Source organism: Grus americana, chromosome 5 (genome assembly GCF_028858705.1).
Source record: "Grus americana isolate bGruAme1 chromosome 5, bGruAme1.mat, whole genome shotgun sequence".
Classification (NCBI taxonomy): Eukaryota; Metazoa; Chordata; class Aves; order Gruiformes; family Gruidae; genus Grus; species Grus americana.
In genome coordinates, this window is record NC_072856.1 from 17611474 (window position 1) to 17637069 (window position 25596).

Sequence of the window (25596 nt, forward strand, 5' to 3'; positions counted from 1 at the left end):
AGCTCATCTTTACCTTACTGGTCTTAGGCATACTTACCTTCTATATTACCTCTTCATTCCTTCCTCACATTCCTCTTCAGCTCAGACTGTCTACACCAAACAATGGGCTTTTTTTTTTAAAGCCCATTTCATTAAATTGGTTCAGCTGTCACTACAGATAATCTTGTTTCCACTTTAGAAGCATCTGATTTGACTCCCTCAGATCTGTTCAGAATGTACATAAAGCAGAATTTAAGCTGGACTAAAAGCATATTCATGCAACCTTCTGAACCAAATTAATTAAAACCCTTGAACATCACATTTACATTAAACAATTCTCCTGCATAGACCAGGAGAGTTGACAAGGTACTGCTTTGTGAACAGCTGGAACAAGTTAAGATGTTATTACCAGCAGCATTTCAAACCAAGGCAGCTGATTTTGCAATGAAGCAAATTAGAAGCACTCACAGTATCTGCCAGCACAGCTCCTCTACAAACATCAGAACCACAGACTGAAGTGCAGTGAGAAACACCTGAGTTCAGATTCAGAGGAAGCTACTTGTTCCAGCTACTAACTATACTGTCACCTAATTAAAAGGGGGAAGGTAATTTTCATTTCTATTCATGTTTCTGAACCTTCAAATCCCTCACATTTGGCCTTTTAACTACAAACTAAAATGTAGAGAAGGTGACTTGAAATGAAAGCTGAGATTCTCAACTTCAGCTATCAATGGAGTGACAGAAAGGAAATGCTGCAGTGAGCGGTTCCCTGGACAGGTGTATCTGCAGGTCTAGCAAAGGAAAAGGATTAAAGGGCACAAGTCCACCATGCACAGGTCTTCTACGCCAGCTGACCTCACTCTGGGTCAGACCAGGGGACGTTGCTAAGGCTGCAAAGAAATTTCTTCACACTCTCAGCTACAGTTGTTCTTTAGAGAGAGTCTGTAGACTAGATCAGTCTGTAGAGCTATCACCAGGCATACTTTACAGACATTAATCCCATTTAATTTTTCAAAAGGATGAAAATACACCAATGTCCAGATTGTAAGTCTCTGTCTTGGCTTTCTTAACCAAGGAAGCTAATCAGAAAAAAAAAAACAAACCACCAAACAAAAAAATCCAACCCAAGAACTGGAACCACTTCAAACTATTTGAACCATTTGTTTTCTGTGAACACCATCTTCAGAATGACAAGCTGTAGGTATTTTTCTCTTTCTTTCTCACAAGACCCACAAAACACTCCTGCAAACAAAACCCAAGGCTTATACTCAAAAGATTATATTAAAAGAATAAATAAAAACTAGATTTCTCACAGGCCTAGACTCTGTGCCACTTTCTTAAATGTAGGAATAATTTCAATACCAATAACATAAATGTCAACCACCCAAAACTATTACCTTTTATCTTAATTGATAGTCTTTTTAATATTTAAAAATTGTTTAATCTCTTCAGTGAGAAGTATGCTAAAGTAGAAAAGGAACTCAGAAAACAGAAAGCTGGAAAGAGCTTATACTTTCATCATAAAAACATACCCTTCCTTTTTTTTTTTTTTGAATCAATATTGAAACGAGATTCCTACAAGAAAATAGCTTTTTCAGGCACACTGAATATCCCTTGGTTCAGCAGAATATTTAATCCCCTTGGATCAGGCACTTGGATTTTCTTAGATCATGCTGAGATAACAGCATTCTGCTGTGTTCTGGCACCATAAAATCCTTGCTTATGAAAATAAAAGAAAAATATGGCCTCTCTGGGAACATACATCTCTGAATTACTTTTTTCCATAGTTTAAATATTGTAGTCTCAAAATCAATTTTTACACAGATATACCACATTCTCTTTATGAGTCATGGCAAAAGCTCTCCCGCACCACTATTTTAAATGGGCCAAGTGTACATAGACCCTTCAAAATGATGATCCTTTCACAGTCTTGGCTCAGACTCCAGTTCATGCTGGGCAAGTGCCAACGAGCAACTGGAGTCAAACCCCCTCCAACAGCACCATCTAGTGAAAAAAAAAAATAAACACATGCAAATTTAAACAGTTTTCACTGCATTCTGGAAACTAACAAAAGGCCAATTCTCTCCTAATCTCCCATTACAACTGCATTTAGGTATAGCTTTCATCGAGACTCTTTGCCTTGTGAAGTGTGGTGACAAGTAGAGAAAGATTCAACAGCTAATTGTAAGCTTTTTGTCTAAAACTGGAACACTGCTTGGAACACATAAACTTTCCCTTGTTTATTTTTCCAATGTTAAGCTTGCATTTTTCTTATTGTTATGAAAAATAAAAGCATTTTAAAATGCTTTAAAATAATTGATAACATAACATCTTCCATTTCCTCCTCTGGTAGCTGGAAGTGATATTGTAAGACAAGCAGTTCCAGAGTAAACATGAAATTATATATATATAATCTCAACAACCTTTTTAGATCTCATTTTCATATAATTGTAATATCTTGCATGACTATATTATTGAAGCATGCAAGTCTTGTTCATGAAAAAGGGCACACTCAGCTACCAGTTTCACAGGTTTCAAAAAGACTGCTGAAGTTGTGTAGGTGCTTAGATCTTTCACAGGGTCAGAGCAAAAAACTTTTGGCTATGTGGAGGAAATGGAGCAGTGTAGCTCTTAATTGTGTTTTCAAGGGTCTTGTTTGAATGGTTTTTCAGTCGGGAGGAACAGATTCTGTACTTTTCCCAATGTGCATCTTCAATGCCATGCAAATCACGAGAGGGCTGTAGAAGGGATTCTGTAACAACAGTAGTTTAGAGATAACATGCACACACACGTGTGCTTTTATGGTTATTTCATCTCATTTTCAGGATGAATCAGATTTACAGTGCCCATGCAGTTAAGCTCATCTAATCAGACTTGCCCCATGGGGCTGTTCAGCTCAGCACACCCACATACTAACTCTGAGCACTCATTTCCAGACAATCAGCCTGACAGAGTCATTTCTTGCATTTTCAGACCTCTGGCTGCCTGCTCAAAGCCTCTCCTCCCCACCCAAATACAACAAGTCCACAAGTCTCAGGTAGGCAAAATTTCAAAGCATGACACTGCACATTTGGTATCACTAACTATTTCGGACTTATATTTGATGCACCACAAAGCATAATTCATTTAGAGGGAATTCTACCCTACATAGAAAACTACGTCTAAATAAAAGGCAGTCTGCTCTTGGACAAAGCTTCAGTAATTTTCCCTTTGGAACACAGGTAGGGAAAGGCGGACTCAATTTCATAATCTTCAAAAGAACGAACTAAAAGTCTCTAAGTGTTACTTTAATTATTTTAATCTCACAGAGCACAAACTCAGGCTGTGTAATTCAAGTTTCATGGAATGACTTGAGGTCTCATAAACTTCAAATTCCACGTAGCCAAAGGTTCCCTCCCTCTCACCATCCCAGTTAAGTCCAAGCAGAAAAGCCTTCTTCAAGGTTCCCATACTCCCCCCAGTAGGTTGTTGATCTCCTCTGAGATCTCTCTCACTCAGTATTAGTTTGTAAATCAACTTGCTTGCCCTTCTTTGCTCACCTACGACAACAATTAGTTACCTACTTTAATTGTCTGGCTCCAAATAAAAACTATTATTGTGGTATAACTAAATGTCCCCCTACAAACACAAAAGAGAAATTAATTCCTACTGCAAAGCAGCAGAGTGCTCTCCTAAGCTTTAATAAGTGTCCTTACATCACCATTTGGGTTGGAAGCTTGAGCTGTGTTTTTTCCTGTTTTGTTTTTTAATCCCTGTATGCTGTTACACTTTCTTTTACTTCGTTGCATTTTACAGTTTCTCTTCAACCACTCATCTGTGATTAACTCCCCCCTTAAGAATTCGGTCACATCTAATTTTGACAGCTTGTAATGATACATTAGAATGAAAATAAAACCTTAAAATAAGAACAGAATACAAATTTTTTTGGGGTAGACGCTAACGGGAATCAGATTCTGGCATTTCTATGTTTGTTGCAAGGTGCCACAACTCCTTTGAAAGTCCCACCACAACTGGATAAAGCAGAAAGAGCACACTGGCCCATCTACCGCTTTGGACCAATGGATCACTGTCATCCCCTTAAGTTTCTTGAAAATTGCCACAGTTAATCTTTTAAGAAAATATCAGAATATGCCAACACTGAAGAAACAAACAACTGCTGAATCCTCAAGAAATCATGATAGTAGGATTTCAATGTGTATTGGGTTTGCATGGCAAGGTTTTGGTAGTGGGGGGGCTGCAGGGGTGCCTTCTGTGAGAAGCTGCTAGAAGCTTCCCCTTTGTCTGACAGAGCCGATGCCAGTTGGCTCCAAGACGGACCCGCCGCTGGCCAAGGCCAAGCCAATCAGCGCCTCTGTGATAACATATTTAAGAAAGGAAAAAAACAAGTTAGAGCTCTTGCAGCCAGAGAGAGGAGTGAGAAGATGTAAGAAACTCTGCAGACACCAAGGTCAGGGAAGAAGGAGGGGGAGGAGGAGCTCCAGGCACCAGAGCAGAGACCCCCCTGCAGCCCATGGTGAAGCAGGCTGTCCCCCTGCAGCAGAAGGATGAGGGGGTGTAGAGATTCCACCTGCAGCTTGTAGAGGACCCCACACTGGAGCAGGTGGAGGCACCTGAAGGAGGCTGTGGCCCCATGGGAAGCCCATGCTGGAGCAAGCTCCTGGCAGGACCTGTGGAGAGAGGAGCCCACGCCAGAGCAGTTTTGCTGGCAGGACTTGTGACCCCGTGGGGGACCCACGCTGGAACAGTCTGCTCCTGAAGGTCTGCACCCCATGAGAGGGACTCCATGCTGGAGCAGTTCATGAAGGACTACTGTCTCCCGTGAGAGGGACTCCATGCTGGAGCAGGGGAATGATGAGAGGAGTCCTCCCCCTGAGGATGAAGAAGCAGCAGAAACAACGTGTGATGAACTGGCCGTAACCCCCATTCCCCGTCCCCCTGTGCTGCTGAGGGGGGGTGGAGGTTGAAGCCGGGAGTGAAGTTAAGCCCAGGAAGATGGGAGGGGTGGGGGGAGATGTTGGGGGAGGTGTTTTAAGATTTGATTTTATTTCTCATTCCTCTACTCTGTTTTGCTTGGTAATAAATGAGGTGAATTTCCTCTCTAAGTTCAGTCTGTTTTGCCCGTGACAATACTTAGTGAGTGATCTCTCCCTGTCCTTATCTCGACCCATAAGCTTTTTGTTGTACTTTTTCTCCCCTGTCTAGTGAACGAGGGGAGTGATGGAGCAGCTCTGGTGGGCACCTGGCCTCCAGACAGGGTCAACCCACCACACAATGTTAAAAATTACCTGTAGTTTTACTCATGATATAGAAGAGGAACACTGATTCACACTGCTTAGAAATCAAGTTAATACGGAATAGCATGAACACCCAATACGTACTGGATATTACCTATCTTGTATGTAATCCTGAATGCATTGCATACATATTACGCTAAATGTATTACACACATACAGATAATACATACTGCATACAGTATGAACACACAAAGTGAGTTCCATGATTTCATGGGGGGGGGGAATGAGACATCACTGGTTATGCTGTCACTAGAAGTTGTTTCACTGACACCACACACTGTGTCCATGTAAAATATTATGACATGTTGCAAAGACGAGTGAGAGATTATCACAAGTGAAATTCATCATAGAAATTGACAGAAGTATCCACAACTACTAGTTATGGATAACACACACACACACACAAATCTGTACAAAAAGAAAACCCTAAACCACAAAACAGAAAAGGTACCAGATGCAGAAATACATGTACAGACTCTCTTCGCTAGCAGCTAATTATTATGTTACACCTAGGAGTTCAAATATCTTACAAGTTAGTTAAAAATTTGGGCTACATCCGACTGGCGACTGGTCACCAGCGGTGTTCCTCAGGGTTCAGTTCTAGGGCCAGTTCTGTTCAATGTATTTCTCAACAATCTGGATGCAGGAGTTGAATGCACCAGAAGCAAGTTTGCTGATGATCCCAAACTGGGAGGTGCTGTTGACTCTCTTGAGGGACAAGAGTCCTTGCAGGGGGATCTAGATAGATTGGAGCATTGGGCTATGATTAATGGGATGAAATTCAACAAGTCGAAATGCCAGATTCTGCACCCAGGACGGAGTAACGCTGGGCACAAGTATAAATTGGGAGAGGAGTGGCTGGAGAGCCGCCCTGCAGAAAGGGACCTGGGGGTGCTGGTCGACAGCAGCTCAATACCAGTCAGCAGTGTGCCCTGGCAGCCAAGAGGGCAAACGGCACCCTGGGGTGCATCAAACACAGCGTAACCAGCCAATCAAAAGAGGTGATTGTCCCGCTGTGTTCAGCGTTGGTGCGGCCTCACAATTTAAGAAGCATGCGAAGGTCCTTGAATGCATCCAGAGGAGGGCAGCAAAGCTGGTGAAAGGGCTGGAAGGAATGTCCTGTGAGGAGCAACTGAGGACTCTGGGCTTGTCTAGTTTGGAGAAAAGGAGGCTGAGGGGTGACCCCATGGCTCTCTACAGCTTCCTGAGGAGGGGATGTGGAGCAGGAGGTGCTGAGCCCTTCTCCATGGGATCCAGTGACAGGACGCGTGGGAATGGTTCAAAGCTGCGCCAGGGGAGGTTTAGACTGGACGTGAGGAAACGTTTCTTTACCGAGAGGGTGGTCAGGAAAACTGGAACAGGTTTCCCGGAGAGGTGGTCGATGCCCCAAGCCTGTTGGTGTTTAAGAGGCACTTGGACAAGGCCCTTAATAGTATGCTTTAACTTCTGGTCAGCCCTGAATTGGTCAGGCAGTTGGACTAGATGATCATCCTAAGTCCCTTCCAACTGAAATAGTCTATTCTATTCTAAAGATAATATACCATGCATGAAGATACCTTAAACAGAAATAGTGTGTTTGACACTAAATTTAATATAGTATATTCTTATTCTTAAAGTATTCATATTAGGTATAAAAACTTAGCATATTGAATAAACTGAAAAAGTTTATTATAATTGATGGGTATTTTAAGTGATCTTTTCCATGTTAATTATGATATAATACGTAACACTGATATTGCTAGTGCACAGCTACAGGAACTATTTTTAACAAACATTTAAATTGCAAGTTAGCATTTTCTCAATACTGTGACAGTGTTTCCATAAGTAAAATAATGGTTATTTATTTACAAATAGAGAAATCAATGATGTAGCCCACCACTGAGGTACAACAAATTTATAAATGTTTTCTATGTTTAAAATCATGCCTCTCCAACTTCAAAACTAAGGTTCTTGAATGAAATCTAAGCTGGCAGGAGAGTAATACTCTTGGAACATTTCTTGATACATATCTGTTCACACCAGTGTACTATAAACAAAAGAACTGTTTTCTCTACTGAAGTGACAGTGCATAAGACAGGTACAGCAAGTTATCTTAGCCCTAATGTCAAAGAATACACATGAGCTTTCCACTTGTGAAAGAAAGCTGGATCTGACATGAACTAAAAGAAAGAACTTCCACTTACTTTTTTCTTCCTCCTACAGTCAGGTGTCTGGTCTTCAGTATGGCTGAAAAATGGATTAACCTGAGCAATATGAGGGATTCAACCTTAATTGGAACAGCCTTGTGTGTTGGACACAATATAGATGCCCTCAGAATAGGCCACATAGGGTAAGACTTGGGTTTTGTACTACCATGACTTTCGGCGTTTCTGTGGCTTTACAGATTCATTTTGAAAAAGCACAAAAGCCTCGTCAATTAAACCATAAGGAACATTCTGCTTGATACGGTATTAGCTCAGGAGATCAGAATTTGCACATGAAGAACATGCATCAATCACATTAATGTCCGCATACATACCATCCAAAATAACGTCCCTGTAGCAAGAGCTGCATACTGTTCAATTGTAGAAAGCACGCTGAAGATAAGGCATATCAGCACAATAAGGAAGCTGTAAATAAAAAAAAAAATTTAAAAAAATTAAAAACTGTAATGCAGTCTAGTAAGAACCTAGAGGGAGGACAGATAATTATGCCATTACAAATTATCTGTATACACAGCAATATCATTGGTATTGGATTATCTTAAAACACAGCTGGTAACTTTTGAGTGATCCTGCTTCATGTTGGATTGTTTATTTCTCTTCAGACACTGAGTTTTTGGTTTAGACATTATCAAATGAAACCACATACCAACATTAGCTTTCAACTACCTCTAAGACTTGCTGTTTCCTAGCCCCTCAGGAAAACAGCACTCCTTGTTCTTTCCAATTGTAAGGGCTACTATGGCTGAATCACCACCCCCACTCCCATTTCAAATATTTCCCTTTTTGCTGTTCCAAATTCTAATAAACTGCAAAGAGAAATCCCAATTAAGCCAGAGCTTAATAGGGTCTGCCCACACTGTCTTTTATAAACAATCCCCAAAAAGCCCAAGATAAATAAAATCTGACATTTGGTATCTGAAACACAGCCTAGGACTGATTCAATTTTTAAATAAAATAAAATTTCAAATCAACTATCAGAGAGAGAGTAGGAATTTAAGGGTTTGTTCCCTGGTTCCACCTGCCTGAGTGAGTCCTTTGGGAGGGCATCCTGGTTCCCAAGGTAAGATTTGGGACAGCCAGGGAGTTGCAGCAAATTCAGCCCAAGTGCCTGTCGCCCCCGGGAAGCCACTTCCTCCAGCTGGGAAGCAAGGCTGCCTGGCCCTGCAGCTGCTGCCTTCAAACACCTTCCCTGCACAGCTTCAGCTGTGCCCACCACCCCACAGCACTGCTGCTTGCCTTCAGCCAACATAATGCACTTGGGAAGCAAAACACTGAAGACCCAAACTGGAAGCTATCCACTCCACACTGGGCATAGGCAGCTTCCAGCTCCCAAACAACTGCGTGTTTCTTTTAAAAAGATGACATGAGTAATGAAGACGACTTAAAATATTCACTTAAACACAGAGACAGTTGTTAGAGATATTTTTCATAAATCTGTTGAGACAAACACCACCTTCGCATTTGACAGAAACTCGTTGCAAAATCCAGTAACTAAGTCACGCCCTCCCTCTATTACAGATCTTTAAAATGGTTAGTATTTTTTTTCCTTCAGAAAAACAACAACAAAAGAGAATTGACATAATGAATAAAACTGAACTTAAAAAGAAAAATGAAACCAGGACATCAGTGGCTGCAAATTGGCATGGCACAGCTGGAGTCATCTGGAGCCTTTATCTTTTTTCACTTAAGTGACAACTTCATAGGGTGAATCTTTTGAAAGGCCAAGCACTCAGGAAAACAACAGTGTGTCAGGGCTGACATTATAAGGTAGATTGCCCAATGATCGGTTCAAAATACTGCACATGTAAGTCCACTGCACACATAGACAAATGATATTGTAAACACATTACAAAATCGTGGAGAGGAAGTTTGTAGGTAACAGGTACAAAAAATTCAATTAGTAAGTGATAACGATTGGAAGTTAATAGGATAGAGATTATCATATATTGACACAAACATACATATGAGAATATACTTTTACCTAGGCAAAGTATAAATATATGGCCATTTGGTCATTCTTAAATAGAAGGTGCGCAACAGGACATGGGAACACAAAGATGAGCCAGTCATTTGAAACATAACATAAACATTCCCCCAGCATCCAGCCCTATCTGCAACATTCCCACAATCGCTTAAAATCAATACAAGTGACAACATGAACACAAATGGGTTCAGTTAAACGGAGGCAGCTAAGGGTCTCTGGATAAAAAGTCCAACATACACAGAAGTACTAGTTCAAACGAGTTGCATGGGATGGTGTAAGATGCCTCACTACACCTTGAACAATAGCAATTAATACTTATTATATCCCTTAATAGTAGCAGACTTGTTAAAAGTGTAACCCGGCCAATACATGAAACCACAAGAGGGCAGCAAAGCAAAAACTATCCCATTTCTGAACTTTTCCTAAACAAACACAACTACAGAGAACATCCTAAGGATTAAAGGTGAAAGTTTGTGTGCCTAAGTGACAGGAATATAAACTTAGGGTACATTGTTTGCCAAACGTCTTTGCTTGTTACTATTAGAGAAAGTGAAGGCTGACATAAGAACTCCACTGAGTGCCAGTCAGTGCATCACGTACTTTACAGGTTTTCATGCACATGGATCCATTTCAGTCTTACTAATTTTATCTATTTCTTTTTTACCCCCAGAAAAACTCTTGATATTTGTTGTTGTGCTCTTTCTAGGCTGAAGCATGAGACAGCTTCACACCCAGAAATACACATTATCCCAAGCGCAACAAAGATGCTTAGTCAGATGTTAATGCCAAAGAAACAGATAAGAAGCAGCAGAGAGATGAGGCCTACAAGCCCCAGTAGTACAGACCTGCCAGTGGAGCACCACAGCTAAGCTACTAACCCTGTCACACTGGCATCGCTATTTTGCTTCAATTGCACATAAGGCACAGATGATGCAAAATTAAGAGATAAAAAAATACACGGTCCTCCTGTGGCATCAGCCTGCTGTTTGTTTCCTTCCAACACTTGGCTCCTTCCCTGTTTTTGTTTCAGTACTAGTAGATTTCCTCCTCCACTTTTGAAGTGTAAGAAGGGAGTGAGGCACCAGGAAAATGGAAAACAGGAAAAGTTTCTTTTTTCTTTTTTTGACAGCTACCTTCCCTCTCTTCAGCCAGAAGTGGAACACAGATTCCCAGTTACTGTCTACTTTAACTTGCTGACAGCAGACAAGTCCACAGTAGTTAAACAGTTACAAACAGCAGTTGCAAGGACAGACTCTGCCTCAAACTTTATGTAAAATCATCCTGGGGAAATTTAACTGTCAAGCCTCAAAAAGCTTCCACTAGTCACGTGAGAGCTGTGATTTTTCTCCCCCCAAGTATTCAGAATGTAACTGAACTGGCGTGAATACTCACAAGGAAGATCAAAGGTGCAACCCTCACAACAGAAGATAAAATTTCAAAGTCCAGAAATTGATGTATTTTTTCAAAGCAAAAGTTACAATTTTCACATGCTCAAAATAACCTTATCACTCTTAATATCGCTTTACTGTGATCATTATTACTACATTTTCCCAAAAAAGTACTCACCTTGAGAGAGATGCAAAGCACGTAAACTGTTCATCCAACCAGTTAATATCAAACTAATGGGCAACTGAAACCAACTTTACAATAAGCAGCATTAGAGAAATTACTAGTAGACAGATGTATCAATCCTACCCTAATCAATCACATAATTCCAGATAGCTAAGTTAAGAGAGCTTTGGTTCAAAGTAAGCCTCACTTGCATGTCAAAGCTCTGTGGTCAGTGGAAAGACACTGGACCCCTTCAGGGAGCATCTCATATCCCATGTGAAACAAGTTACAGTGCAAAATGTTTAGTTTTTTCAGCTGTTGAGCAGGTGAAGGCTCTATACATGGACATTTAGATTAGACAAACTGAATGTAAGCTCTCCAGGGTACATGCTAATCCCAAAACACTTAGACTTCACAGAACAATCATGTACTCTTCACTAGGTTGTGGCCAAGCTACTTTACTGTAACATAACAAGGAGAAAACCACATAACTTAACGAGCCTTGCTTATCTGTCTCACAGTAAAAAAATTAAAAATACCCTAAGTCCCATATATCACTCCAGGACTTAAAAGATGTAAGATAGATGAATGGTTTAACCAGTAACATCAGCTGCTCTGGAACACTTCGCTAAGCATACATCCCCCTGCTGATTTCACAAGTTGCACATGGGGTAGCAGAACAAACATTCACCATTGCATCTGCCCTAACAACTCCAGTATATTACCTTTTTCCTCTAAAGGAGAGCCAGACAGCAGAACACTGGAATTTCTTTAACTCTAGCAGTCAGAAAAGGCTTAGTGTCTTGGAAAACACCAATCTTATCTCTTGAAACCTGTTGCTTGTTTACCTTCTATGCACAAATGTGACCATCTTCAAGAAAGGAAGCAGAGCAATGAGGAATTCAGGCTTTCATCAGCTCTGATCTAACTCTTAGATTGTGGGGCCAAGCAGGCATTAGAGATGAGGCGATAGTGTGTGAAGTCTTTCATATTGCCAGTCCTACGTTACAAAGTAGCATCTGCCTGCATGTAGATAAATCACAGATACTGCATCAGTACATGCTCTCAAAAATACTTAGCTTTGTGGTTAACTCCTATCTAACAGTGATATATTTCTTTTAACCGCAAGAATTTTTCAAGTCTCTGATAATCTCTGTACCTCTGGATGTGAAACCATGAAACCACTCTTAAAGCAGCGTGGACACTAACACAAAACAGCAGATAGATTTTCATAGACTCCATTTTCAGTAGACTATTACAAGGCGACCCGTTTCTTCCCAGGCCACCAGCACTGTTTTACTAGAAGCTGGTTTCTGTGGTTGTCTTTTCAACTCAGTTTTTACAGGCACTGCATACCTGGTAGAGTCATACCCAGAAATGGAGCTACGTCAGCATGCAGCCCTCCAGTAATACCTTGAGCTCACGTATATCCAAGCTAATATATAGACTTGGGATGTGTGTCTATGCTATACTACCCATTAAAGAGAAAAGTACATATATAGACACAGGTATATATAAACTTACATGAGACAATGTGTGCACAGATGTGTGTATGTGGGCAAACATATAATAAATAATAAAATTTGGCTTACTCCATGAAGTCAGCCAGATGATTTAGATACTTTTTTGTCTCAAATGGTTTTGAGAAGTCAGAGCATTTCCAGGAAAGAATCATAAAGCTGATAGGTAAACATGACCAGCTAGTATATGCGCTATATTTAGCAATATATAGGAAATATATAGGGAATATATTAAGAGCTAAAGGTGGATTTAATTGTTCTAGGATATATTTCAACTTTGAGAACACATCTAGTCTTAGGGCTTTTTCACTGACTTCAGTGGCACATTACAAGTAGCTATCAGTACTTTGCAGCCTCCAGCCCCGAGCTGCTGCTGCTTTTTTTTTTTTCCCTCCTGTATTTAACTACGGTTTTAGAACATTAGCATGTCTTTTTTGTGGCTTGAAACAATGTGTGGAATGATCAAAGGAACAATTAACCACTTACTGATAGATAACAATGCTCATTTAGTAAATGTCACAGGTAGGAGAACTGATAAAGGTTTATAAAATATGTCCAGTGATACGACCAGGAACATTTAAAAAAAAGGTGCATGAGACAAGCTGGAAGTACTTACTCACCAGATTAATACAGTCTCATGTACACACAGCCATTATCACCAAAACCAGTATTAAAATGTGGGTGGATTTTATTCCTTCTCACAGTGTATCTTACATACTCTCAATGGGAGTCTTTCCATGACCTGCAAAGGTTGGCATTAGGCCCTATATTAAGCTGAAACCTCAAAAACATTTCATAGATGAGAAAGGAGATGCAAAGTTCAGCTCAATTTATATAACACCAACTTGAGTTCTAACCCTCCAGGAAGACAGCCAGTTTTTCCTTGTTCAATGTCCCATAAGAGCTGGCTTAAGTCTGCTCTTTACTTTCAAACAACTTTTATTCATTACATCTATCAATCATGAAGGTATCCAACTATCAGTGCCCTTACATACAGGGAATATTATTTTAGCTTATAACTGTTGGATCTGCACTCTTTTTTGGCATGAGGTTAATAGCTAGTTGTAGTTCATCCTCCCTGCCTACTGGAGAAAATAACTGAAACTAAAAAATCACAGAATCATAGAATATCCTGAGTTGGAAGGGACCCAGAGGATCAGAGTCCAACTTCCAGCTCCACACAGGACCAGCCAAATCAGAGCATATGACTGAGAGCGCTGTCCAGACGTTTCTTGAACTCAGTCAAGCTTGGTGCTGTGACCACTTCCCTGGGGAGCCTGTTCCAGTGCCCGACCACCCTCTTGGTGAAGAACCTTTTCCTGATATCCAAAAAAAAAAAAAAAATTCTGTAAATAAAAAAAAAGTCTTTTGGGTCCTTCTATGTCTTTGGTAACATTCTACATAAGCCTCCTTCTTCAGCCTGTGTCTGCACCTTACTTTTGGGCAACTGGACTGTCTTTGAACGTACAGCTTTGTTCAGTGACATGCATGATCACCAACTGTGCAACTTCCTCACCAACCCCCAACTCAGAGGGTGATTATGGTTTTTTGTTTTGTGCGGCTTTGGTTAGTTGGTTTTTACAGAGTAAATAAATTTTTGCCATTTAACTTTTAATTGTGATAGGTTTCACTGGTAAACAAAGTAATACAAACAAAATTTAACCTTCTCTAAGCATACAGCTTTAAAAGAACTGGAAGTATGACATTGAGAGTGAACAACACGAGTGCACAGATTAAATATGGGCAGATTCTTATCTTGATCATCATAATTTGCAGACCATAAGGCTGCTGCATATCCAGTTCATGTTAGTTCATTAAAACATAAGACAGCATCATTATTTCATCTTTCATCTCCATGGCTTACACATACTGACATTTTTCAGATTGTGACCACAAAGGTCAATTGTATCATAAAAGGACATTTTCATGCAGCTTTTCAGGCAATAGAAAGAGTTACTGCAATGAGGATTTAGACAGACAACTTCAGGTAAGACACACACTGAAGATAGGGGATCACTCTGTCATATTCCACGCCAGAGAAGTAATTCCCTACTTAATTGTCATCAGGAAGATTCTGACAAAAAACCTGAAAAGGTTTATATTACTACTAGTCAACATAAACCCCTAACCACCTCAGGCAGTACTGCAGTCATTTCCACAGTGCAACTAGGTAAACATTCAAACTAATCCATTACTCCAGCTAGGCATCAAGTCTTTCTTGTTCTTTCATTCAAGCCATTTTAGGATTGCCTGAGGAAAAAAAGAATTCTAATCAAAAGTTAGAAGGGGAATAGGTAGAACTTGTCAAATGGAGGACAGCTGACAATAAGAGAGAGGAAAGGACTCTAGATCATAAACAGCATTGCCAGGAAGCTCATACAGGACGGCAATTTATTTTATGGGATCATCATCAAGGTATAGTGTCAAGTACAAATACCAACTGATGCTTTTTTAAAAGTGAGAAACTCAGATAGGGTTGTTTTTTAAAAAAGAAACAGGATTTCACCATGCAGAGAAACCTTTCATTCTTAATGAAATTCATGCACGTAAATATCCTGTATGTATATCCAGGTCTTACACTGAACTCTTTAGCAAGTCTGAACTGAACTGGAAAGACACTAATTCTGTCACGACTATGAACTATGGGCGCACAATGCCAGTCTACTAATAGAAGACTAAATGAGCATTCAATTATGCAACTGGTGGATGTCAGAGGTCCTCCATTTAAAAAAAAAGTGTTTGTTTTTAAGAGAACAGTCTGGTGAAGGTACATGATTAGAATGAAGGAGCCCTGTACTTCAATTCATCTTTCCCCATGCCTTTGGCCAACTTTGAAATTTTTATTAACACATGGATTTTTCTTCCAAAGTATGGCTGTGAACTATCTAATCCTTGAACGAAAATTGCTTAACAACTGCATTAGCTGTGCTGCCTAACCAGTTCAGCTAATTTGCTTAGGAGAAAATCGTTTAACTTCCAAAAAATATATACATTTTAACTTGGGTCAACAGCCATTAAATAGGGCAAAATATGAAAAAAAAAATCACTGTAGCAAATAGTTAGAAGAGACCAGCAACCTACACAAACTATAGCTGAAAGTGAACCAAGTTGGTTTGTTGTTTGTTGTTTGTTTTTTAAAAAAAAACTACCTTAGTCTTGATAAAAAGAGAAAGGTGGGGATTTAAATCTCTGGTCACACAGGCTCTTTGCATGGTTTTCCTCTAAGGAATTGTCTTATCTTTTTCTAGTTTGTTTTTGAGGCAGGGGAAGGAAGGAGGAGTACAGCCCCTTGCCATCATCCAGCTTCTCTGCAGCATGAAGATGTCCAGCAGAAGAGGAAGTATACTTGCATTCATGCAGAGAAGCATGATTCCCTCCAGGAACTGGCTACAACAGTTTCCTGTACAACACATGCTTCCTCTCCGTTATGCCCTACACAGGTCAAACCAGTAGACAGATCACTATTCTCAGTTGTCACTTGCCATCAAAAAGCCTTCAGCAAAGTGCAAATGCTCTGTTTGCGTTAGCTTAGGTCTATCAGATAGAGCTTCCTGTTAATATGTATTTGTTCAAACTGTAAGGCAAAGTACAGTTGGTGCTTCCTGAAGGAAACAATGGCATAATTTTTAACCAGCTCCTTGACTTCTTGTCAAAGAAAGACTGTCTTCTAGCTCCTGCGTGAGAAAGTGGTTCTATTGTACAAGAAAGATCATACAATACAGGGTAGTCTGATACTAAAATAAGAAGAGGACAGCTATACAGCTAATAAGCAAGTCTTCTATCACACTTACATGGCTCTTCTGGGACATTACTGTCTGTAAAAATAATTTAAATTATGGGCAGTGTACCAAAGCAGAAAGCACACAATGAATCAAAATTTATTTAGGATACAGCACCAGAATTATTGCAGGAAAGGCCTTTAAGGTCTTGGCAAAGGGTATGATTGCAGTAGAAATGCAAACCAGACATCGAGATCTTTAAGAGGGAAGGTTAACTGCCCACAAAAAGCAATGTTATTGCATCCTGCAACGAGGTATCGGTTCCTTTGAGAATAGGCATGGTTGAACAGGAAAAAGATTACATGTACTGGGTAAGAAGCTTAAAAAAGTATATGCTGCATTTGAAAACAAGTGTGTGACCCAGGAGATGTGAACCAGTAGACTGCAGGAGCTTCAGCAGCGCTTCTCAGATGGTTCATAACAAGCTTCCAATGTGTCTGAGCCATTAATATGAAACCCCAACAAAGCAACTTTACAGCCGCAGAAGGAGTAAGTGCACATGCGCAATGGGAAAGGGCGTCACCCAATACTACAAATGGAAGAATTTTTGCAGTTCTTTTCACATGCACCTCAGGCTTAGCAAGAGAAAAATATGTCATAGTGCTCTGACTTGAAAATTAGAAAAGTACAATGAATATACCGTAAAACAATGAAAGATTTTCTCTTATTCTTGTGGTTTGACAAAACCTTACAAAACAGGAGAGAAAGTGTAATTTTAACAGCTTATTTTGCTTGGAATATCTCGTCCTCACTTTTTGTCACTCCAAAATACCACTAGGACACCAGTACAGTCCTGTGTGCTGTCCTCATCCTCTCTGTTCCACATACAGGTTTGCCCAAGTCCTGTAGCAGCCCATCATTCAAAGCAAAACCCATCATCCAGTTCCACCGCTGCATACCCGTTGCCTGCAGCTCTAACACGCTGCCCATCTCAAGGTGAGCACCAATGCTAAATTCAGCCTATACTTGGTTTTAAGCATGTATGCAGGTATAAGCAGAGCTGAACCATGGCCTTCCGCTGCCGAGGCCAAGTCACTTGGTCACCAGCAAAAGAACAGGTAACATCCCTCAAAGAATTTGAGACTAAATCACCATTACACTGTGCTGCAGTCAGGGTGGACATCTGCCTTATTTTACACAATAGGCATATTTAGCCAAAATCAAACATGAGTTGCAAACAGGGTCTTAGGACAATACATCAGTTGCACACCACTGCTGAAAGGAAACCATTTGCTCTTATTGCAATAGAGTATTTTCCTTTTTATCAGTCAATTCTGGATAAGCTTTCATTTTAATGAGAGGGGAAAAAACATAGAAGTATGTTCTAGAAACTGAGGACCACAACACCAGTAAAATTTGTTTTCTAGGTGGAGTTTTATACAGTTGGCCTGAGGGCTCACTACACCACTCTGCCACTTTTCTTGTAATAGCAGGTTCAAGGCAGCAGAGTTTAAAATAATTTAATATCCAAATATTAAGAGAATACTACTAAAATCTCTGAGACTTTGTAAAACCCAGCTTCTGAAAAATTGCCAAGCCTAGACTATTACTCTGCTTTGCTGTTATCAAACCTAAATTAAATAAATATGTCTAAAAAAAAATTGTACTTTTTTTTTTAAATAAACTTTAAATTACTTTCCCTAAATACACAATATTTCTTTAAACGAGCAACAATATCTACTCTTAATGGCTTCTCTTGTTTGGGCTGGCTGGACACTATTTTGATAGCTTCATCTGACAAAGTATTTTCAAGGGCTGTGTGTACTACCCCTCTTTTTCTTTTTTCCTATTTATTTTCATCACAGCAGTATTGCTGCAAATCACTTTCCCTCCCCAATTAAAGATCAAAGGACATTGTATTATACTTCCTAAAGCATATGCATCTTATAATACTGCAGAAAACCCAGACTTGGTCAGCTTCTCAGCTCACAAATTGCTTGCTTAGTAACCAGTTTCTGGATATTGCACATAGCCAAGTAAGAAATCTATCTCTACTAGCCAAGTAAGAATCTATCCTATCCCAAAGCAGTAAAACAAGGCAGAAGAAAGGAAACATTATCTCCACACCTAAGGAGAGAGGCACCATCCCACAATGTTGTACAACTGATTTACTAGTGCACATAAACTTGTATACTAATTTTATTGCAGTACAAATCAGGACTTATGCTTCTATATGTTCTATAAAGAAACACCCACATTGCTAGTTCACTAAAGAACCTCTACGACAGGAAAACAATATTGACATTTTTGACAGCATCCTTTATTTTTAGTTGTGAATAGAGTAAAACAGGGACTAAAAAGCCACAGACAAATATACAAATGGGGAAGAAGTAATCATACCTTCAGCTACTGACCTGGATTAGATACTTAATTTATTCCAAATATCACAAAAGTGATACCAGACCTGAGCAACTCTGGCCTACCCCCTTCACCTGATCCTCTAAATGCCTTTCTATGCTCTTTCCTCCTGAAACAACTATATCTGAAAGGTACTTTCATCAGTGCTGGCAAGTAAGATGAAGACTGTGAGAAAGATCTGGAGCTGGGATAACCACTCTCACTGCTGTTTCCATTCTGATCCTCTGCTTTTATTATCTATAGGTACAGTTGACACATGCTTTCACGGAAATCAGTAGTGCCCCAAAGAAAACAAAGTAACATTAAAAGAAAATGGGTCAAGAAAATTATAATCAGTTCAGAGGCCTGCATCCAAGTGACAGCACAAAGTGATTTAGCGTCCAAAATTCTTAAGTTTCAAAATGAGACTTCAAACTTGTCCCTTCAACTACCAAAGAACTTATAAGAGAAATTAAGACGAAGTAATCAAAGGCGTGAGATGCTTAATATACTGAACCTTACAGGAAGGGCTCTTATTCAGGAATACAGTGGCTCCACATAACATAACAAAAAAATCAACTATTAACTGGACATACAACCCTGCTGTGCTCACAGTAATGGCCTCACTGCTGAAGCTGCCAGACATGCACTTCATTTTTCCTCTTCCACAAACTTCTCTGTAGTTGGAATTTTGAAAGACTTGCCCACTATAATGATCAGAAAGTTTGGTTATAAAATGCATATTTTACATTATAAATATTAGTACATTCCTTTAGACTGTTTTCCCCAACCAGCACCAATTAAAAGCATACTTAATGTAACATTATACAAGAAAAATACATCAGCATGCATATACCTAACACCACTGCCAGCTTCAGCTTCCCAAACATCATGCCTCCATTCTACAAACCATGAACCATTTAACCATTTCTGGGACTTGTCTTTTGATGCTGCAGAAGAAAGAAACCCTGTTTATTTTATAATGAAATCTCAAATTCCCAGTCAGGTAACTTCAGGAGCATGGATTTATCAAAATTCATTAACGAAAAAGACACTTGAGAGATAGTAACATTTTGTGGCACATCTCAAGATGGGCCACAGCCTTAGGAAGGGAAAGCTGGCACAGTCCCTTTAAAGTAAGGCGTACAACACCACAGGGAGCGGGCAAATATTTTGCTATGTGCATAAATGTTATTTTTCACTTGTAAATGAGGCCTCAGATTCAGAATTCCAATGGATAGCTTTAGGTACTTTCTTAAAATTCCCAACTTTTGCTGCTAATCCCAAGACCTCCACAGTACAGAAAAAGGTCAGTGCACTCATGTAAACCAGCTCCTTGGGCTATCCATCATACTAGCCGTGAAGCAATCAAAAGAAATGAGGGAAAAAAAAAGCCTTGGATGGAAACTCCCTCTGAACTTTGTTATTTTATTCTGTCTCCCTCAACTTAAAAATAAGCTGTATCATTTTAAGGTTATGATTTGACACTATCCTTTAACATATAGTTGGCCCCATCTGAATTCAATTGGACATTGAGCAGTCCAAACAGTATTAGAAGAAAAGTCAGCAGTACAGCATAAGCCTGAAGGACATGGCTTGATTACGGACATTATTGAAATGGCACCTGTGCCAATGGAGAACTTTTCTATGCAGTTTCACCTTCGTCAGTACAAACAAAGGCATTGTTCTACTTGGAAAGTCTTTGGCAGCAGATTTGGGAAAATAACAAAGTATCTCTAATGTGCATAGCACATAACATTTGTTTCACAATCTGATGGAGCAGAATTAATTTCTTGACCAGCCGACAGGATATGCTTAATTAAAAAAAAAAGTGGAAGGCAGCTTTCTCAGTACACCTTTTTTTTCTTCTCCAAGCAATTGCCTGGGCAGATTCCTACTCTAGGCATCGTGCATGTGACTACCGCATGAAGCAACACTGAATGCCAGAAACTGGATACCAGTGCACGCCTCTGGCTTTTACCTTTGTTAGATATTGTTTATTTTTTTCTTAATATTTCTTAAATACAGTAGATGGTGACACATATTTTGACTATCTGCTGCACAAAGGGCCACAACCCTTAAAAATATAAGTAAATAAATACCAAGTTCCCATCCCATGGTGTCTTCCCCATAAAATAATCACTTTTAGAGAAGAGAGTTATTACAACTGGTTTCAAAAAAAGAGCCGAAGGACAACTGATTTATAAACTTCACATTTCCACATTTCCTTTTATATACTGTTTCCCATTGCTCATCAAATACCAAAAGAAAATCTTGCTACTGTGAGATATCCTAACAAATTGTGTTGATATGAACTCCTAATTGGGAAGGAGGGAGCAATTTCACATCATCCATCTCTGACATTTATGGAAGAACAGTATCTTACAACAAAAATATATTCTTTTCATTAGAATTCTGACTCCAGACCTTCATTTGAGCTCAGAAAAACTTAGCGTTGCCGATAACGAAGTAGGGCACATCAACAAACAAAATACTTATGTTTGAGCAGTGAAGTTATAAACTCCCTCAGCAATACACTTTAAAAAAACCTAAAAATACACCATTATTCTGAACAGTGAGAAACTTCATCTGAAATAGCAATCCCTGAACTTTTAAGTGATCCATGAAGTTTTTGTGCCTTGCTCACATTGGCACAGAGACATGTTTCTCATTCACCTCAGTCACTGAAGCGTAAGTTAAAATAGCATTATCACTCCCACAGTAAAGATGACTTCCAGAAACCATCTCCTTTTTAACTGATAAAAATCACCTGTTTGAAAGATTATTTTTTTCCCCCCCAACACTGACTCCTTTACATAAAGGTTAATTGTCAGATAGATTATTGCTGTTCCCTATCATGATTAAGGGATAGGAGCAGAGGAACAGTTTGGGGATGGCAAGCATCATAAGTCAACCATTCGTAAGAGTCGGGAAAAAAGGTTCAGTGCAGAAGAAAGTCTGTCTGGAGTAACACAGGCACAGGAGAGGCGAGGCTCCTGAGGGAAGACTCCAGCAGATGGCCCCAAAGCAGCAGCAAGTTCTCAGAACAGCTCATGGACATCGAGTGCCATTTCCAGTACTTTCCTGTGCCCACTGCAAAGGCAGCTGAAGTCCCGACTCCAATTTGGTCTGCTGGTTCTGATGCATTTGAGGAAGTACCCTTGTTTTATTAAAGTGAGTGAAAGCTTTATTTTATTTATGCATTTCTTTTTTTAGAACATAAATTAATACACAAAACTAAATCTGGTCAAAGTTGTGATCACTTAAATGGACATTTATTTTTTAAACTTAAGTTTTCTAAGCACATTGTTTCTATTTTTCATCCTTCCCTCTTTCTGCCATTAATTGTAAGAAAAAAGCCTTTTCCCCTCCCTTTTTTCCATCAAAATGGAAATTTTACATTTCAAAGAAAAATAATAATTATCTACAGCAAGTTTTCTTTTGAGAAAAATACTTTTATGTTGAAGTGTTTTTCAATGGATATCCTGATCCTGCCCTTCATAACCCATTAAATATCATTTCAATGGGACAAAAATCACACGGTTACAGTGCTGCACAGCTTTTCAAAAGCTTCTTCCATTGTGATTAAAAAACTTCAAATCATTGTAGAAAGTATTTTAGGCAGACATTTTCCAGTAATAGCAGGTCAGAAAGAGGGCACTGCACATATTTCATTACATGTCATTACTCACACACTTCCAAGGTTAGTTGTGTCAAAGCCCTTTTAAGAAACTTAGGAATGGTTTCTCTTACATCTAAAAGGCACATGCTCAAAAGCAATGCATTCTGGTTAAAAATGACTGCATTCTAAAATGAGACTTTCAGGTCCCTCACGAAGATGTCTTCCTTACATCTCTTCCTTCAGAAAATTTGTTTCATTAATCACAGCTGAAAACCAAACCAGCTTTCCTCTGTGTTCAGGAAGGCATGCCCGGCCCCAACGCAGCTGTGCTGATTAATGAACTTGCTGTCTAAGAAAATAAAAAGATTAAAAAGAAGTTTCCAATGTTTCAACTTTTTTTTTTTAATGTGACAATGGGATGAAGAGCAGCAGATGCTAGCATATTGTCTGGTTCATCACCTATATATTCTTTAGGCAGACAAGTCTGTCACAGGGTAAAAAAGAACACTGTACAGGGGGGCAATCACAGCACTGCGCCAGCTAAAACACTGTCCATAAAAAGCTTTTAGAAGTCTCGGAAAGCTGCTTGGGGGGGGGATTTTTTTTTTTTTTTAATGTTTACTCAGCCTGGTATTCCTGTTTAAGTTATAGCCACCACCACTTGTTTTATTATTGCTGCACCATGAGAAGGCTTGGAAGAGAATTTTGTTTTCACCATTAACAATCAGCCTGTAGTTCATTAAAAGTGGAAAAAATGATTCATAAAGAGCCATTTACAGCTTACCTCTCTATCTATAGTAAACACACACACACACACTAGTGATTATAGAGAGCCTCAGAGCTACCTAAGCAATTAACATCAAGTAAGGATGGCCATCTTTTCCATGCTTCACAATATACACTGTGGCAAGATAGGTCTAGTTCTAGGCAATAAATTTATATTGAGAGATCTCCTCTTCCATGACCTTCCGTACTTAGTATTTTAAAGAAATTCAGTAGTATCTAGTTCTCTTATTCTTTTTCCTAAAATTCCACCACCATCTTATTTGCCAGCTATCATCTAGTCATGTATTAAAGTCTGATACTTCAAAAATATCTTACAAACCAAGAAATTCAAGTTCTGCATAACTTCTACGCCAATATACATCCTGACCTCAGGCAGTTCCCTTGTTCTTACAGATTGACCTTTACTGAAAGCATACTACATACTATGTATTGGAAGTTTGCAGACACAGAGCATGTTCTTTCATCAGGTTAACACTGGAAAGAAAAAAAAAAGATTCTAGCTACTTCCTAAGCACATGTAAACTTCCACTGCAGTGACCTATGTAGCAATTATTGTCTTCATTTGCTAGCAAAGATGAACAGCAGAGAGATTAAGTGACTTGTACAAGGTCATATAACAAATCTAACGCAGAGCTGAAGATAGATGCCCAAGGACCTGGCTTCTAACAGCGAGTTTCACATAGTTAGATTTCCACATGCTAGCTGGGCCAGCTCTTTGCACCGAGGAAGCCAGCAGGCAGGGGGAGAGCAGCCTCCTGTCTTTGCCCACTGTGGCTTACATTTCAGTCAGCATCCCCCAGGCATTCACCAGTTTCAGAGCAGGCACCACCAAGCCTCGGCACAGACACTTGCAGGGGATAAGGACTGAAACTGCTTTGGCCACACCGAAGGTTCCCACCCTCATTTTTAACATCCATCTCTGCATTTTCCTTTCCTACAATAAACACCACTGACACTCCCCACAATGCGACCATGATTATAGGCTTTGATGTCCCATCGGAAACGGCTTAAGACTTTGTCATGACAGCTAGGAAGAAACTTGACAAGCTACGTAGGTTTTTAAATAATAAGAAATTTGCATCTTTTGGAAAAGGCTTACAGAGTCTCTCGCTTGTAAGCATGAGGAGAAAGTATTTGCTTGATAATTTCACTCAAAGGAATGAAAGCACAAAGCAAAAGTTGATAAAGAGTCCCTAAGCTGGCCTTATGACATTGAGAAAATGATAGAGTGGATAAGCTGAAGGCCTTAAAACCCGAAGTCATATAGCTTATATCCGAGACAAATGGAAAGGGAGAGACCACTGGTAATGCTGACAGAACAGTGAAAGGGCAAAATCATGAGATTAAAAAAAAATTAAAAATAGTCAAAGATAAAACAAAGTATGAAACCAAATACAAGAAGATATTAACTCAAATACAAGAAGATGAGTTCTATGTGGCAAAAGGAACACAGAACACTGTATCTCTCCTTGCATTTTGTACTAGAAAATGCTCAAGGTATAGACATATACAAGGACTTAAGAATCAGTGTTGAAGATAAAACCTCATGTTACAAGCTTGAGCATCAGGGAAGAATCAGTGTTTCCCATCAATATTTGGAAAGATGACTGTGCAGCAATTATAGCCAGGTGATTTTTGCTTACTAAATATTTTGAGATTTAACTAACAAAGGGCTGAACACACCGTTCTCTGAAGAAGCCTTTTCCATTCAATTAACCTCCCAAATACCAAGGGTATATTACTTTTGCACACACACTGCTCAAGTCCATTGTTTGATTCAGGATTTTGTGTAAGCAGACATCTCTACTTACGCAGAGACAAAGAGTTGCACCACTACAGCAGGCACAAACACAGATCCCTTTCCACCACTCAATCTCTGCAGCAAGACAAATCCTCTCATGAGCATTCTGTACTGGGATAAATCTACCTATTATAAGGCAGCCAATATTTGCTGGGGTTTTCATTTACTTTTTTTAAACCTATGTGACCTTTTAAATGTTATGATGGACAGGTCTTCCAGTATTTCTATAAGGCCTTAACACTGTAACAGGTTGTGGAACCAATGCAATAAGGAAATGAGCATTTGAGCAGTGGTCCAAGCCCAAAGAGATAGAGTGCTAAGATCATCAAAGCTGTATGAGCTGTATTTCTTCTGTAGAAGAAATCAAGGGCAGGTGTGAAATATGAAAGGTGTTTTACTTCAAGTAAATGACAGGAAGATTTGGGTTTTCTGATTTTATTTTGGGAGAAAGGGAATAAAGAAGGAGAGAAGCTAAAGAAGTGACTTCAGGTATTTTACCCAAGTCAGCAATAAAGCCATCTCTAATCCAAAGCCAAAGTAATACAACTACAGATTTACTGGTATTTGTGCACATCATACAGATAGAAAGAAAAAGTGGCTGACTTGCAATCATTTCAGTGTATAATACAGCATTCTAAGTTGTTACAACATCACGCAGTACCAATACAGAATAATTAGCCACTGTCTTGTCTTCACTCAGAATGAAGCTTAAGGCTTAGATTCATTGTGTGTTTCAGGA

At 39.5% G+C, this 25596-nt stretch overlaps 1 protein-coding gene across 3 annotated transcripts in view; it reads right to left on the bottom strand.

Moving 5' to 3' along the window:
- Window positions 1–25596, bottom strand: part of KCNQ1 (potassium voltage-gated channel subfamily Q member 1) — a 364087-nt gene that overhangs the window by 309716 nt on the left and 28775 nt on the right. For all 3 annotated transcript variants that reach the window (XM_054828304.1, XM_054828306.1, XM_054828305.1), the window contains exon 2: window positions 7792–7882. In XM_054828304.1, the coding sequence (XP_054684279.1) occupies window positions 7792–7882 (91 nt within the window). The remainder of the gene's footprint in view (window positions 1–7791; window positions 7883–25596) is intronic.